Below are 12,203 nucleotides of genomic sequence, written 5' to 3' on the forward strand. Positions count from 1 at the left end.
TGAAATCAATCTTGGCAGCAGATAAACATTCCATTACGCATGTCTTTGCAGCTGTTTTGCGAGAAGGGGGTTCCAGCAGCATGATTGCGGCGTAGTGAATAAGGGTGACGGAACAGTGGGGGTTTGAGCTGCGAGCTCTTCGGATCTGCTTGCTTTCCGCACACGACGCCGGATTGAATCATAACTTTCTGTACAAGATAGAGAACCTGCAGCTCGTGAAAGGGTAGGGGAAGAGACCATGGATCCAGACGGTAAAGAATGTCGATGTTGCTCGATGCTCTCGAGTAGATGCTTGCGAGAGGATGTGGAGTGATCAGTTCCCACAACTTGCCCGCAGTCTGAATTCTCTGTTTACATTTTTGTGGGCATGGTTCGACTGCATGCTGTGTTCTCCCTTGCTTGTTTCATACGTGAGATGCTCTTTGCCTGACGTGCTGGTTCACCCTGGCAGGAGACGATGGGGACGTCCACTTGGATCTGTTTGGCGACAGCAACCTCGACAGCGATCTAAGAAATCTCTTCTCTCCTTCCAGCAGCCCCAACCTGCCACCGTCCGATCTCGCTGAGGATGGATTCGAGATCCCTGAGAACCAGAACCCTCTCCCCCAGCCAGCCATCGCCACCACGACCAAGACTGTACATGGGAGCATGGCAGCCATGAATTCAGCGTTGAGCGGGAATGCTGGGGCAGGTCTGGTGGGCAAGGCGGCAGTAGGAGGCCCTGCTGGTGGCGCTGCACTCCATAGTGCTGCTGCTCGAGCCGTCCCGACGACGGTGACGAACGCCAAGGGGCCGAAGATGCCAGTGTACACGAAGACACAGGGGCACGCTCCGGCATCACAGATGCAGCAAGTGCCTCAGCAACAGAATCCAAACATGCTCTCGACCGACTCGAAGGCAGTGACATCGGTAAACTTCGCTCTTGTTGTTGCTGGGGAGTAGTGATAGGATGGGCGTGAGCGCGCGTCGAGGAGGCTGACTTGTTTGTGATCGCAGTATGACATAAGAAAGAGGTTCTCGATGCAGATGAGCGATGCAGCGGCGAGCTTGAGGTGATAGGATGTGAGCGATAATGCGGACGGGTTCTGATTTGCCTTGGCACCACAGGGTGACACTGCCAACGTTTAAGAAGGCCTGTCACCAGCACGGGATTACGAAATGGCCTCAAAGGTACAGGACTTTCGTTTCAGCCTCTGATCTTCCGGTGACGTGTACACAGACGTTTGAATGCAATAGAAACAAGACTGACCAAGATCCGTGAAGACATGAAAAAAGTTCCGTTAAGTGCTCAAGTAGGCTGAGCAGGACGGAGGTGTCAGCAAGTGATGTTGTCTTCAGACACGATTAAAGGCAGAAGCGGCGACGCTGACAACAGAGAGACAGGTTCTGACATGGCACATGACTGTGATGTTGGGAATGAGTCTTGCTTGAAAGAACATCTTCGACGGGAAACTGGACTCCCTCCCCCCCGACGGATACTCTCTAATTGACCTGTAAGCTGACGAGCAAGGAGAGTTTGTGCGGGAAAGAAACCTCACAGTTTGAGCAGATCTGATGTAGCGGGGGAAACTCAAGTCCTTCCCCAGAAGGGAAACCAAGCAAGGTCTATGGAGGGGGTGTCTGTCAAGTCAGAGGACAGGTACAGAAGTTTCCTCCCCTCGCCTGTTCCTATCTTGACTTGCCCTCCCTGTTCCTCCTTGAACAGCAGAAACTTGTCGTCTGAGCTTGCAGAGCATGGCGCGGCTGATAGACCTCCAGCAGCGACGAAACCCGTGAGGACGAGGCATTCTTGTTGGCCAGCAGCTGACCCTCCTGCAGGGCACAGCACAGGCACGGGGTCCTGCTCCTCCTGCCAAGAAGCAGGGAGCGGCTGAAGGATACCGGGGTGAACTTCGGGGGGGAGGGGGAAGAAATCCGGATGTGCACCCTCCATGGCAAGAGTTTGAGGAGAGCGGGTGGGGGGCAGCGGGAGCGAGTGCAGGAGGGCACGGGCAGGGCGGGGCAGATGATGTGGGGATTGTTGCGCCGGAGGAGATTCTGGAGGTGAGCAGAGGAAGGGAGGAGAGGAAGAGGACGGAGAGGACGGGAGGAGAGCTGTCTGATCTGATGATGGCACGATGGTGATACCGGTAGCCTTGGGTATACCGATTGTCATGGAAAGGATGTTGGAGGAGGTGTGGGAGGCAGAAGAACGAAGACATCATGTTGTTGATGGTTATGAGCGTCAAGCTGATGTTTTCTTGTAGCAAGCTGATCGACCTCGGATACGAAGGCAAGGAGCCTCGCAAGATGTACAGGTACATGTTCACTTCTTAGAGAATTTCTCCCTTCACGGCATCCCTCGTGTTAAAAGTTTGCATGTTGCTCCTGTTACCGAATCCTCCTCGTTCCCACCCTCACCTTTGCACGTTACATCTCCTACCTCAGTTTTCTGGCCTGTGTACCGTCTGACTCCCGTGGCAGGCACAGATAGAGAGGCTAGAGGAAGAAAACAGCTCTCTGCGAGCCATTTCCAAGTATCTTATGCAGGAGAGGAAAGAGCTCGTCAAGAAGGTGATGCAGATGCATTTTGCTCCGGGGATGTCTTGTTTACTCATTGCTCAATGCCTTTCAAAACTTTCATGCTGATCCCTCCCTTTCTTGACCCTCCCTCATCTCTCCTGCATTTCCTCTCTTCGCTCCTCTTTATCCCATGCAGCCTCCTGTTGTCTTCTTTGCAGCTATCCTATTACTGAGCTCTCCGTTGGCTTCCAGGCTGAGATTGCGTCAAAACGAAACCAAAACCTGATGAGTCTGATGAAAGTGATGAGATGGAAACTGGGATGTAACGAGCAGGTAAGCCAAATGCTTGCGCCTCTGCTGTTGTTGAATTGTGTCTCTGTCGCTCGTTCATGCGTTCAACGCTGATACTTGTGACAGGATGTTGAGCATGACGAAATGGGGCATGGCCAGCCAGCAGGGTGAGGAGGAGAGAAAGAAGGGACGAGGGAGGAGAATAGGAGGGCAAGGGGAGTGGGAGAGAACAGGGCGGGAAGGGAAGGAGTCAGTGACTCAGGTTTCTGCTGATGTTGTAAAGATTCTGATGTAAACCCGCAGGTCGTCGATGCAGGATGCGAATATTTTTTTGGGGGAAGAGATTGGTGTTGATGTAGGTGAGTGAAGACAAAAATTGTTTGACAAAGAGCTGTAGATGTTTCATGATGGTGGTGGCGATGGCCAAATTAGAATGATCATGAAGATGGAGGAGATGATGATTGTGATGACGATGAAAGTGAAAAGGAAGGGGACGAGGAGGAGGAGCAGGTGCGAGTGTGGTTGCAGGAGCAGGAGCAGGAGCAGGAGCAGGAGCAGGAGCAGGTGCATGAAGATGATCTTGAGGACGAGGAGGAGCGAGAAGAGACAGGGTTGTAGACAGCTCTGACTGAAGTGTGCAGGTGATCGAGGGTTGACAAATTTAGAGTTCAATGCGGATGGGATGCTAGCAGAAGGTTCAACATACGGGGTGAGAGTCGAGGGGACTGACAACATAAAGTCTCAGATGGAGGGATAAGAGATCATGTCAATGGGCCGGACCATGACGCAAGACTGCAAGGGAGCGACATCTGGTAAGGAAATGTCCTGGGTTTGTTGTGTTTGTAGAGACCCAAAATGACGATGAGGGAGTCTTGGCTTGTTGTTGAAGATCATGGAAGTGATGATGATGAGAACAGAGTTGTTGGTGTCCTACTTGTTTTCCCTGCTCCTGCTCTTGCAACCCGATGATGTAGATGATGGTGCTGTTTCAGGTTTTCTGGGGGGGCTGGAGATCATCCGGACGAGTTATTGTCTGATCTGATCTAGTCTACTATTTTTCTGTTTCTGTTTTTTCCTTTTTTGTGGTTTTTTGATGGGAGAGACGCTGCGGATCGGCTGGGAAAGGTGCAACAAGTTTGTTTCAAGAAGATAGAAGAATGCAGTGGAGGATGATGATGATTACCATGATGAATGTGATGATGATGAAAATGAGGATGACTCCTTCATTCAAAAGCTAGTATCTCTACCCCTCATGTTGTTCCCTCCTGTTTTATGCTTGTAAATTTGAAATCCTAAGCATTACCTCGTAAATTACAATGAAAGTTGACACAATCACGACATTGACGCGAGTGCGATGCAAAGGACACGCCAAGGCTTGCAGCATTCATTATGCAATCACTTGAAAGTCTTGCTCCCTCTCCTCTCATTCCCATAGCATCCTTCTCTCACTTCCCTTCTACTCCTTTGCGTTCATTCTCCTTCCTTTCTCTTGGCTCAAGGTTGTCATCTTTGCGTTGTTAGCTGATCTTAGCAAGAACAAGAAAAGGTTTGAGCTCCTCAGCACCTACTCAAACACAGTCAAACCCTTGACATGCACACACCAAACTCGTCAAGTCTCACTCTCAAGTAACAGGAAGTCTTGATCCAAGTACGCGATCTGCAGAGTTTCTTCACTTCTGCCTGCCTCATTGGAAGCAAGACACCTCATACTCCTGCGACTTTTCTCCGTCCGCAGCGAACGTGAAACTCAGCACCTTGTTGCCCACTGGCTTCCATGAACCCCTCGCCTCCACCCCATTGCCTATCACGGTGGCATCACATAACTCGCTGCGATCAGGAAACAAATGTGGGCATGAGAGTAGGCTGAGAAGAAGAACACCATGAAGAAAACAAACAAGAACAAAAACGAACAACAAAGACAAAACAAACGACTGAGAGATCAACAAGACCAAGACGATGAAATAGAAACCGGATTGGTTGGCTTTCATCTCAACAACAACATCCTTTGGCTCCTCCCTGCCTCGCATCGTTAGCCCGCACCCTCCCGCTCCTGACGCGCTGCAGTCACAAGATTGAGCATGTCGCTTCCAGTGGCGCTCGTTTCAACTAGGAGGGAACTTCAGTGACAGAGAGGAGTCGAGCTCATGCGATCTTCTTACCTGGTCGTCACTCTCACTGTCACTGAACCTGCGCCGTCAACGTCAGGGCTGAGAACAGAAGAAGGGGAAAGCACAACAGTTTCTCCGAGCGAGCGATGGCTCGGAAACTGCGTGACATGTCAGTGCATGACACAGAGGAGAAGAAACACAATGAGGCGATCGCTACGCCCCATCAATCTTGTGTGAGCATTCAGATACGAGGACAGGAGGAGGAGGAGGAGGACAGGAGGAGGAGGAGGAGGAGAGGGAGGAGGAGAGGGAGGAGGAGGAGGAGGAGGAGGAGGAGGAGGAGGAGGAGGAGGAGGAGGAGAAGTGCAATTCAACTTTCCTATTCAAGTTCATGGGATGGTTCAAAAGCTGATATTTTCCTGCGATGACCTGATACATCATCAACACAATCCAAGAACAACAAAAGAATATCAAATAAGAGAACACAAGGAACATCGGATCAGAACACATGTTTGTAAAACCAGTACAGAAGCATCAAGACAATTGTGAGAGCTCAGCACAAGATAACACATAACAAGGAAACAGTTGTAGATCGTACGATGATTCACCTCAACTTGTTTGGTCGGAGCTGAGAACGGGTTGACGCTGTCATGGAGGGAGGAACAAGTCAACATGTTTCCATCTCATCCGGACAATCAGCAGACACTAACGTCTTGAGCTGCTTGAGAAGATCGACAACGTTCTGGTCAGGGATCCCCTTGCTGCAGCAAATCAGATCAAAGTGAGAAAAGCAGACAACAGTGAGACGAACAACTAGGTGCTCTTTACATGGGCTGAGAAATCGGCCATGATGAGAATAGAACAAGACGGGGAGAAGGAGATGATCGTGGAGGGAGACGGGAATGAGGAGGAGGAGCAAGAGGATCAGGAACAGAGTAAAAGAAAGAGGGGGAGAGGGGTTGGAGATAAGACGAGGGAGGAGAAGAAGGGAGATATAAAAAGCATCCAAACATGAATCGAACAAACCTGGACAGGAGTTGCTCTCTGATCAATTTTTTGGTCATTCTAGAACAGACACAACTCGTGACAAGAGGTCAACGCATGAAAGAAAAGAAAAAATGGCGATGACGATTACGATGGGGATGATGGTGACGATGATAACGATAGGGATGAAGAGTATTAATGGTGCTATTTGTGGTTATGGCAAGGAAAGAACGTGGTTGACAAAGGGAATTGAGATACTTGTCACCGACGAGATGAGATCAGTTCAGATGAGATCAGATCAGAGGAGATGAGATGAGATGAGATAAATGAGATGAGATAAGATGGGATGGGATGGGATGGGATGAGATGAGATGAGATGAGGGGAGGTGAGGTCAGGAGCAACAAACCTCAACATCTTGGCATATTGTTGGATGGAGGCCGTGTCCCCGATGCCTTGGATGTCGTCTTTGGCGGCAAGGAGGAAATTCTCTCCTGCACTTTCATCGCTCGTCTTGTCTTGACCTGCACTGGCTTCTTTCTTCCAGTCGAGCTTCTTGTCTCTTGACAACAACTCTCGTCAAGAGAGAAGGGCTGTCAGACACAACTCACGAATATTCCTTCTTCATCATCGTCTGAAGTTTCTTTCCCTCATACAAAACCTCCGTCTTCACCAACTTCTCGGCTGTATCCTGGCTGTTTGCAAGCAGACCAATCACCATCAACATCAACAAATACATACTGGTTGCTGATGCCATACTGGTTGCTGATGCCATAAACATTCTTACCTTTCAAACTCAATGCATGCAATCCCATCAAAAACTCCATGTTTCGCTCGTTCCATCCGCACACTCAGCACCTTTACCCACAGAGCCTCCAATCAGCCGCGTTCGCAACTTCCCCCATCCTCTCACCTTGCCGTACTTCGAGAAGAACTTCTGCAGCTGCTGCAGAGTCGAGCTCTCAGGCAGAAGACCAACAACAACACTCTTGTCAAGGGTCTTGTCTTGTGTCGGTATCGGAGAAGTCCTCCGTATCATTGTTCCTTCCGCGTTCACCTCCACCGTCTTAGAGTCCCTCACACTATCGATCATCATCGACGTCGTCGCTCCCATCATTGACAACCTCTTGAACTTTGCGATCAGCCCAAGCGAGACCCACCCCTGCGGGTCCTCGGAGATCTTGTTCATCAGGAAGGTATCTCGCGGAAGATTGGAGTCGCTGAAGTAGAACTCCAACTGTTCCCTGATCTGCTCGAGCTTGCTCTTTCCGTCTGCCTCTGAACTCCCTCCTCCCACTGCCTTGTTCTGGGTGATCCGCTCTGCCCCATCAGATGCGCTCATACCGCGGCGCAAGCTCCGAGCAAAGCGCAGAGAGTGTGGGTTGGTCGGCTTGCCGAAGGAAGACATTTGATTGGAGGTTGTTGAGAAGTGCTGAAAACATCGCATCAGTTGCTGTTCTGTCGCAGATGAGCAAACGATGAAAGATCCAAGTCGTTACCTTGATCGAGCTCCGAGAGACGAGAGAGCAACTCTTGCCTTGTAACAGGAAGCCTTCTGAATTCAGAATGAAACGACTGGTCGGTGAGGCAAACAAGAGAAAACTCGGCGCTGCAGACTAGAGTGTTAGCCAAGAACATTTCACACAATGAAATCTCGTCACTGACATAGCAATGTTACAGAGACATGTTGGGGAAAGTGAATGAAGATTGTGATGGGGATGCAGATACAGAGAAAGGATTGGAAAAGTTGGAGAAGGCAAGAGAAGAGAGGGGAAGAGAAGCAGCAACATGGCACAGCAGCATATCTTCATCATCTTACATGTTCTCATCAGCATTGTTCCTTCTCCCTTCGCCCCTGCCGCCATCGCTGCCAGCATGACCGTGATGCGCCCCGCCATTAATGGATGAGATGACTGCTAGTTGATATCCCCGGTGTTGCTAGTGTAAATGATCCAAAAATTTCAAAAACCATGAGCTAAAATTGCAATCAATTACTTCTCAAAACTTCAAAAACACAAATTGTATTTGAAATCTTTCAATCTGTGGATAGCAGGAGCTGAGGCGGACTTGAGGAAAGTCTCATGTACCCCCTGCATTCCCCATGAGTACCCACCCTTTTCTAACCACCAACGATCTCATTTCGTGGCGCTCCTCTATGTCCCACAGCACCCCCATCAGCTAACCCCAATAAAAGTGTACCCCACCCACCATTGAATTGCGATATTGAAAATGTACCCCTTCATTTCAGCGGTAATCACCCCTTTTTGACATTGAAAATGGCACAATGCATGTACCCCGTACCCATATGAAGATACCCCCACCCTGAGGGTTAAACCCTGTCAAAGTTATTAGGCGCCATGCAGGGCTTGAACCAGTAACCACGTAAGCGAGGCATGCGCTGATACCACTCCACCACCACCACCTCCTCCTCCACCACCACCACCACCACATCTTGCTCCTCCTTCTGAACTATACGCACCTTCTGTTGATCCTTCTCCTGCTACTTCTCCAACTTCCCCTGCTCCATCCCTGATTCTCCGACAGCTGCTTGTGCAGCGCACTGCTCATGCTCATGGTCCCGATCCTGCCTTCCTGCTCCGTTATCTCTCTTACTCACCGATTGTGCAGACGTAGTTTCTCCTCATTCCTTCACTTCTGATCAACGAGCTGCCTGGAAGCGCTTCCTTCAGTTTTCCTGAGGCTTCAGCAGCTACACAGGACCATGTCTCAGACTGGCGGGCTGGTGAACACGGACATCACAGCCAAGAGGAACGAGTTCTATTTCTATCCCCCCAAGTTCATAGACAACTTCTTCAGGAGGTCCTGCAAGGATGAGCGGGACATGCCTCTAATCTACCTCTTCTTCAACATCACATGCCTGACGCTCCCAGGGGCTGCTCTGGTGTTTTATCTTGGGACCAACATGGCAGGAGCCATCTACTTCCTCATCAACCTCTTCACCTTCCAGGAGCGATTCACACTTGGCCTGCACTTTGCATCGCATCGCAGTCTGTTCCGCTCGCCATGGCTCAACGGCTGGGCGCCGTACGTGCTCTCCCCGTTCTTTGGCATTCCCAGCGGCATCTACTTCATTCATCATTGCATCATGCACCATGTTGAGAACAACGTCTTCCCCTGGGACGTCAGCTCCACTGAACCATACCAGAGAGACAACTTTCTGCACTTTCTGCACTACTGGATGAGATTTCTTTTCGCAATCTGGTTCGAGTTGCCATACTATGCGTGGAGGAGAGGAAGAAAGGAGCTGGCCGTGTACGGAGCATGCTGCGTGCTTGGATTCATGACCGCGATGTACTTCCTGTATCAGGCGAACAGCATCGCCACATTCTGGGTGTTCCTCCTGCCGACATTTGTATGCTCGCTGCTCCTGAGTAAGATGGCGAATCTTGTTGCTTCACGTTGAGTGTGATTGTGATGGTGGCAGTGTTTGGAAACTGGTCACAGCACATCTTCGTGGATCCCAAGAAGCCTGACTGCAACTATCACCTCACTTACAACATCATCAACACACCTCTGAACCAGAAGACCTTCAACGACGGCTATCACCTGGAGCACCATGTACAGTCCCGCCGTCACTGGAGTGAGGTCAGAGCACGTCGATCGCGGTTGCATGCTCCGCCCCTCACTCTGTGCTGTTGCTGCTGCAGCTTCCTGAGTCGTTCATGAAGAACATCGACAAGTACGTTCAAGAGGATGCAGTTGTAATCTTGCCTTCTCCCGCTGCAGCAGCGTCTTGATTTGCCATCAGGTCTTCTCGGGTTTGGATTTCATGGCTGTTGGGATGCTCGTCATCTTCAGGCAGTACAAGGTGACGAACAGCTGATTGTTCTCATCGTCCTCCACTTTCAGCTCTTCCTGCCATGTGAATGGCATTCCCTCTGTCCCCTTTTTCACGCATCGGCATCTTGATTGATCAGCACTGAAACTGAAGTTGTTGGTCCACAGGTCCTGGCCAACCGTTTTGTACAGCTCAAGAGCCCTCCTCTCAACCAAAGTCAGGTTTGTATCGTCCTTGTCTATGAAGATTCACTTGTTATCGTGTCTTACCTCGCATCTCCAGATTGAAACTCTTCTGCGGTCCCGCCTCGTTCCTATCAATCGCAAACAGCAGTGATACAGTCTCTGGCTTGTTCGCCGGCAGGCATCACAGAGCTTGTTCCTTATGTTATTCTTTGAGAGTTTTGTTTCGAGTGACAAAGATGCTGGAGAGGAAGAAGGATTCCTTGCATGTTCGGGCTGAGAGTTTGTGGAGGAAAACAGTTGAAACTTAGGCTCGAAAAGAAGTAAGGAAGGAGGGTTGAAATAAAGTGTCAATGGTGCGTGTATCGGCTCTATCTGACGACAATCAAGCAAATGATTTAGAGAGAACATTTATCCACAGCTTGCAAAAGGAAAGGATGGAAGAGACGTTAGAGAAAAAGAGCAAAAAGACCTCCCAGTATTCCTCCACATGACAGCGGGACCTTGAAAGCTGTCAGATTGATCGCATTCTCCTCACCCTCCTCTTGTTCATTTGACGCTCTTCGCATACTGACTTTCACTTCTCACCATAGCATCTCTCTCAAACAGGTTCCACCACTGCTCTCTCTGCTACCATTTCAATTTTGTCCTTGCTCTCCTGTGTAGCATTGATACTTCCTTCTTCCTATCGATACCTCCTCCTTCATACTCTCACCTTGCCCTATATCGTCTTCTACTCTCCCCCCCCCCCTCCCCATTCGCTCAACCTCCCCAAACCAGATTCCTTCCCCTCACTCCCCTCCTCCGTCCTTCCTCACGTTTGTTCGCAATATCACTCGCTCGATCCTCTTCCACACTTCCTGCGAGCAGTCGATCAGATGAAGGTACAAACAAACGAGGGGGGGGAGAGAAGAGAAAGACGAAGGCGAGTTCGAGGGTATGATGGAGGATTGAGACTGAGCGTGCAGAGGACTCCGGGAGAGACAAGGAGGAGGAGAGATGAGGAAAAAGGATGAAGAAGCGGCACCTTAGCATCCTTTGCATCAATGCTGCCGTCCTGATTGACATCCAACATCTGACATGAGCGTGGCATGTGACTCCATCGTTCCTCTCCCCATCCCCCCGTCCTCTTCCTCACCCGCTTCGCCATCCCCCGGAACTTGTCTCGGTTATGCGTCATCCTCTCGATCACCTCAACAGAGCCCAACACCTCAGCTGGGGGACCAGGCGGGCAGGAGACGGGCTCACCTCATCGTAGTCCAGCCCTGCATAGCCGAAGAACACAGCAGCAAAGAAGCTAAGGCTGCTGAGGATCAACATCTGATCTCACTGTCTTACTTCCTTCCAGACCTCACGCCCTCTTGCTCACCTTGACGACGCTGATTGCTAAAGACCTGACAATCTTTCCCACAAGGTATCCGACAACTCCCCCTGATCAACACACCCACATGTCAAGAAAAGAATCTCCTTCCTCCCCAGATCCCTTGACCTGACAGGAGCATCTTGGTAGACTCCCCGTACTTGACTTGCAGCTCCCTCAGGGGATGCTTGCTAGTTGAGATGGTTTCCAGGATGTCTTGTCCAGCCCCCTTGAAAACCTGCGAACATCAATATCAGCTTCATTACAATGCACAAGCTATCACCTCTTCCAGCCCTTCATCTTCCTCGTCCTTACTGTAGCTGTGCACAGCCAGCAGCAGGCACATGAGGAGAAAGCATTTCATCCCCCACCTCATGTCTGCAGAGGAAAGAGGGTGAGAAGAGAACGCTTGTTATTACCCCAAGAAAGTTGTTCCCTCAAAAATGTCAAACTCCGCAACATACTTGTTGCTGATGTATCTTTGGAGATAACCCAGTGTCTATCTTTCTCGTTCCCTTGCTCCCAATTTGTTTCCTCCAACTAGCAGCAACATCATACCTCCTTTCCTTCAGTCTCTCTATACTCCCATGACTTCCAACCCAGTCCCCGTCCCTCCTGCTCTTCATCAACCATATCATATTCCTGTCTCTATCTCGCATGTCTCGCACAACCATTCAATTCACTCCAGTCTCCCTACTTGTACTTCTCTTTCTTTATCCCTGCTTGCCGCCACAACCCACCGCCTTTCGCCTGCTATCCGCTATCCCTCGACACAATGTTCCATTTCCCCTCCTGCTGCTGCCGCTGCTGCTGCTGCTCCTGCTCCTGCTCCTGCTCCTGCTCCTGCTCCTACTCCTACTGCTGCTGCTGCTGCTGCTGCTGCTGCTGCTGCTTCCTCTCCAACCCCCCCCCACTACCCCCCTACCCCTACGCCTACGCCTACGCCTACGCCTACCCTTCCTCCTTTTCCTCTTTTTCC

General features: G+C 50.4%; 4 protein-coding genes across 4 annotated transcripts; 2 read left to right on the plus strand and 2 right to left on the minus strand.

Annotated features, from left to right (window-relative positions):
• Positions 1–367: 367 nt before the first annotated feature.
• On the plus strand, positions 368–3,840 carry GUITHDRAFT_145701 (hypothetical protein; the record flags this gene model as incomplete). The annotated part of the gene is made up of 19 exons (XM_005823459.1): positions 368–410; positions 452–909; positions 997–1,052; positions 1,108–1,170; positions 1,220–1,292; positions 1,339–1,383; positions 1,435–1,493; positions 1,550–1,639; positions 1,706–1,772; positions 1,819–2,043; positions 2,247–2,297; positions 2,464–2,553; positions 2,755–2,835; positions 2,920–2,960; positions 3,097–3,152; positions 3,322–3,357; positions 3,435–3,488; positions 3,539–3,605; positions 3,786–3,840. The coding sequence occupies 19 exons, from the start codon at positions 368–370 to the stop codon at positions 3,838–3,840; spliced, it is 1,710 nt and encodes a 569-aa protein (XP_005823516.1).
• Positions 3,841–6,895: 3,055 nt separating this feature from the next.
• On the minus strand, positions 6,896–7,138 carry GUITHDRAFT_57447 (hypothetical protein; the record flags this gene model as incomplete). The annotated part of the gene is made up of 1 exon (XM_005823460.1): positions 6,896–7,138. A coding segment is annotated over one exon (243 nt), but the record flags the coding sequence as incomplete, so codon positions are not given.
• A 1,097-nt stretch (positions 7,139–8,235) lies between these two features.
• GUITHDRAFT_97550 (hypothetical protein) lies at positions 8,236–10,096 on the plus strand. The gene is made up of 7 exons (XM_005823461.1): positions 8,236–8,265; positions 8,512–9,275; positions 9,329–9,489; positions 9,552–9,605; positions 9,653–9,712; positions 9,850–9,903; positions 9,965–10,096. The coding sequence occupies exons 2-7, from the start codon at positions 8,606–8,608 to the stop codon at positions 10,016–10,018; spliced, it is 1,053 nt and encodes a 350-aa protein (XP_005823518.1). The 5' UTR covers positions 8,236–8,265; positions 8,512–8,605; the 3' UTR covers positions 10,019–10,096.
• Positions 10,097–11,009: 913 nt separating this feature from the next.
• On the minus strand, positions 11,010–11,604 carry GUITHDRAFT_165727 (hypothetical protein; the record flags this gene model as incomplete). The annotated part of the gene is made up of 5 exons (XM_005823462.1): positions 11,508–11,604; positions 11,354–11,462; positions 11,234–11,295; positions 11,113–11,184; positions 11,010–11,056 (listed from the first exon to the last, which is right to left on the minus strand). Coding segments are annotated over exons 1-5 (381 nt in total), but the record flags the coding sequence as incomplete, so codon positions are not given.
• Positions 11,605–12,203: the final 599 nt, after the last annotated feature.

Source organism: Guillardia theta (assembly GCF_000315625.1).
Source record: "Guillardia theta CCMP2712 unplaced genomic scaffold GUITHscaffold_108, whole genome shotgun sequence".
Taxonomy (NCBI): domain Eukaryota; class Cryptophyceae; order Pyrenomonadales; family Geminigeraceae; genus Guillardia; species Guillardia theta.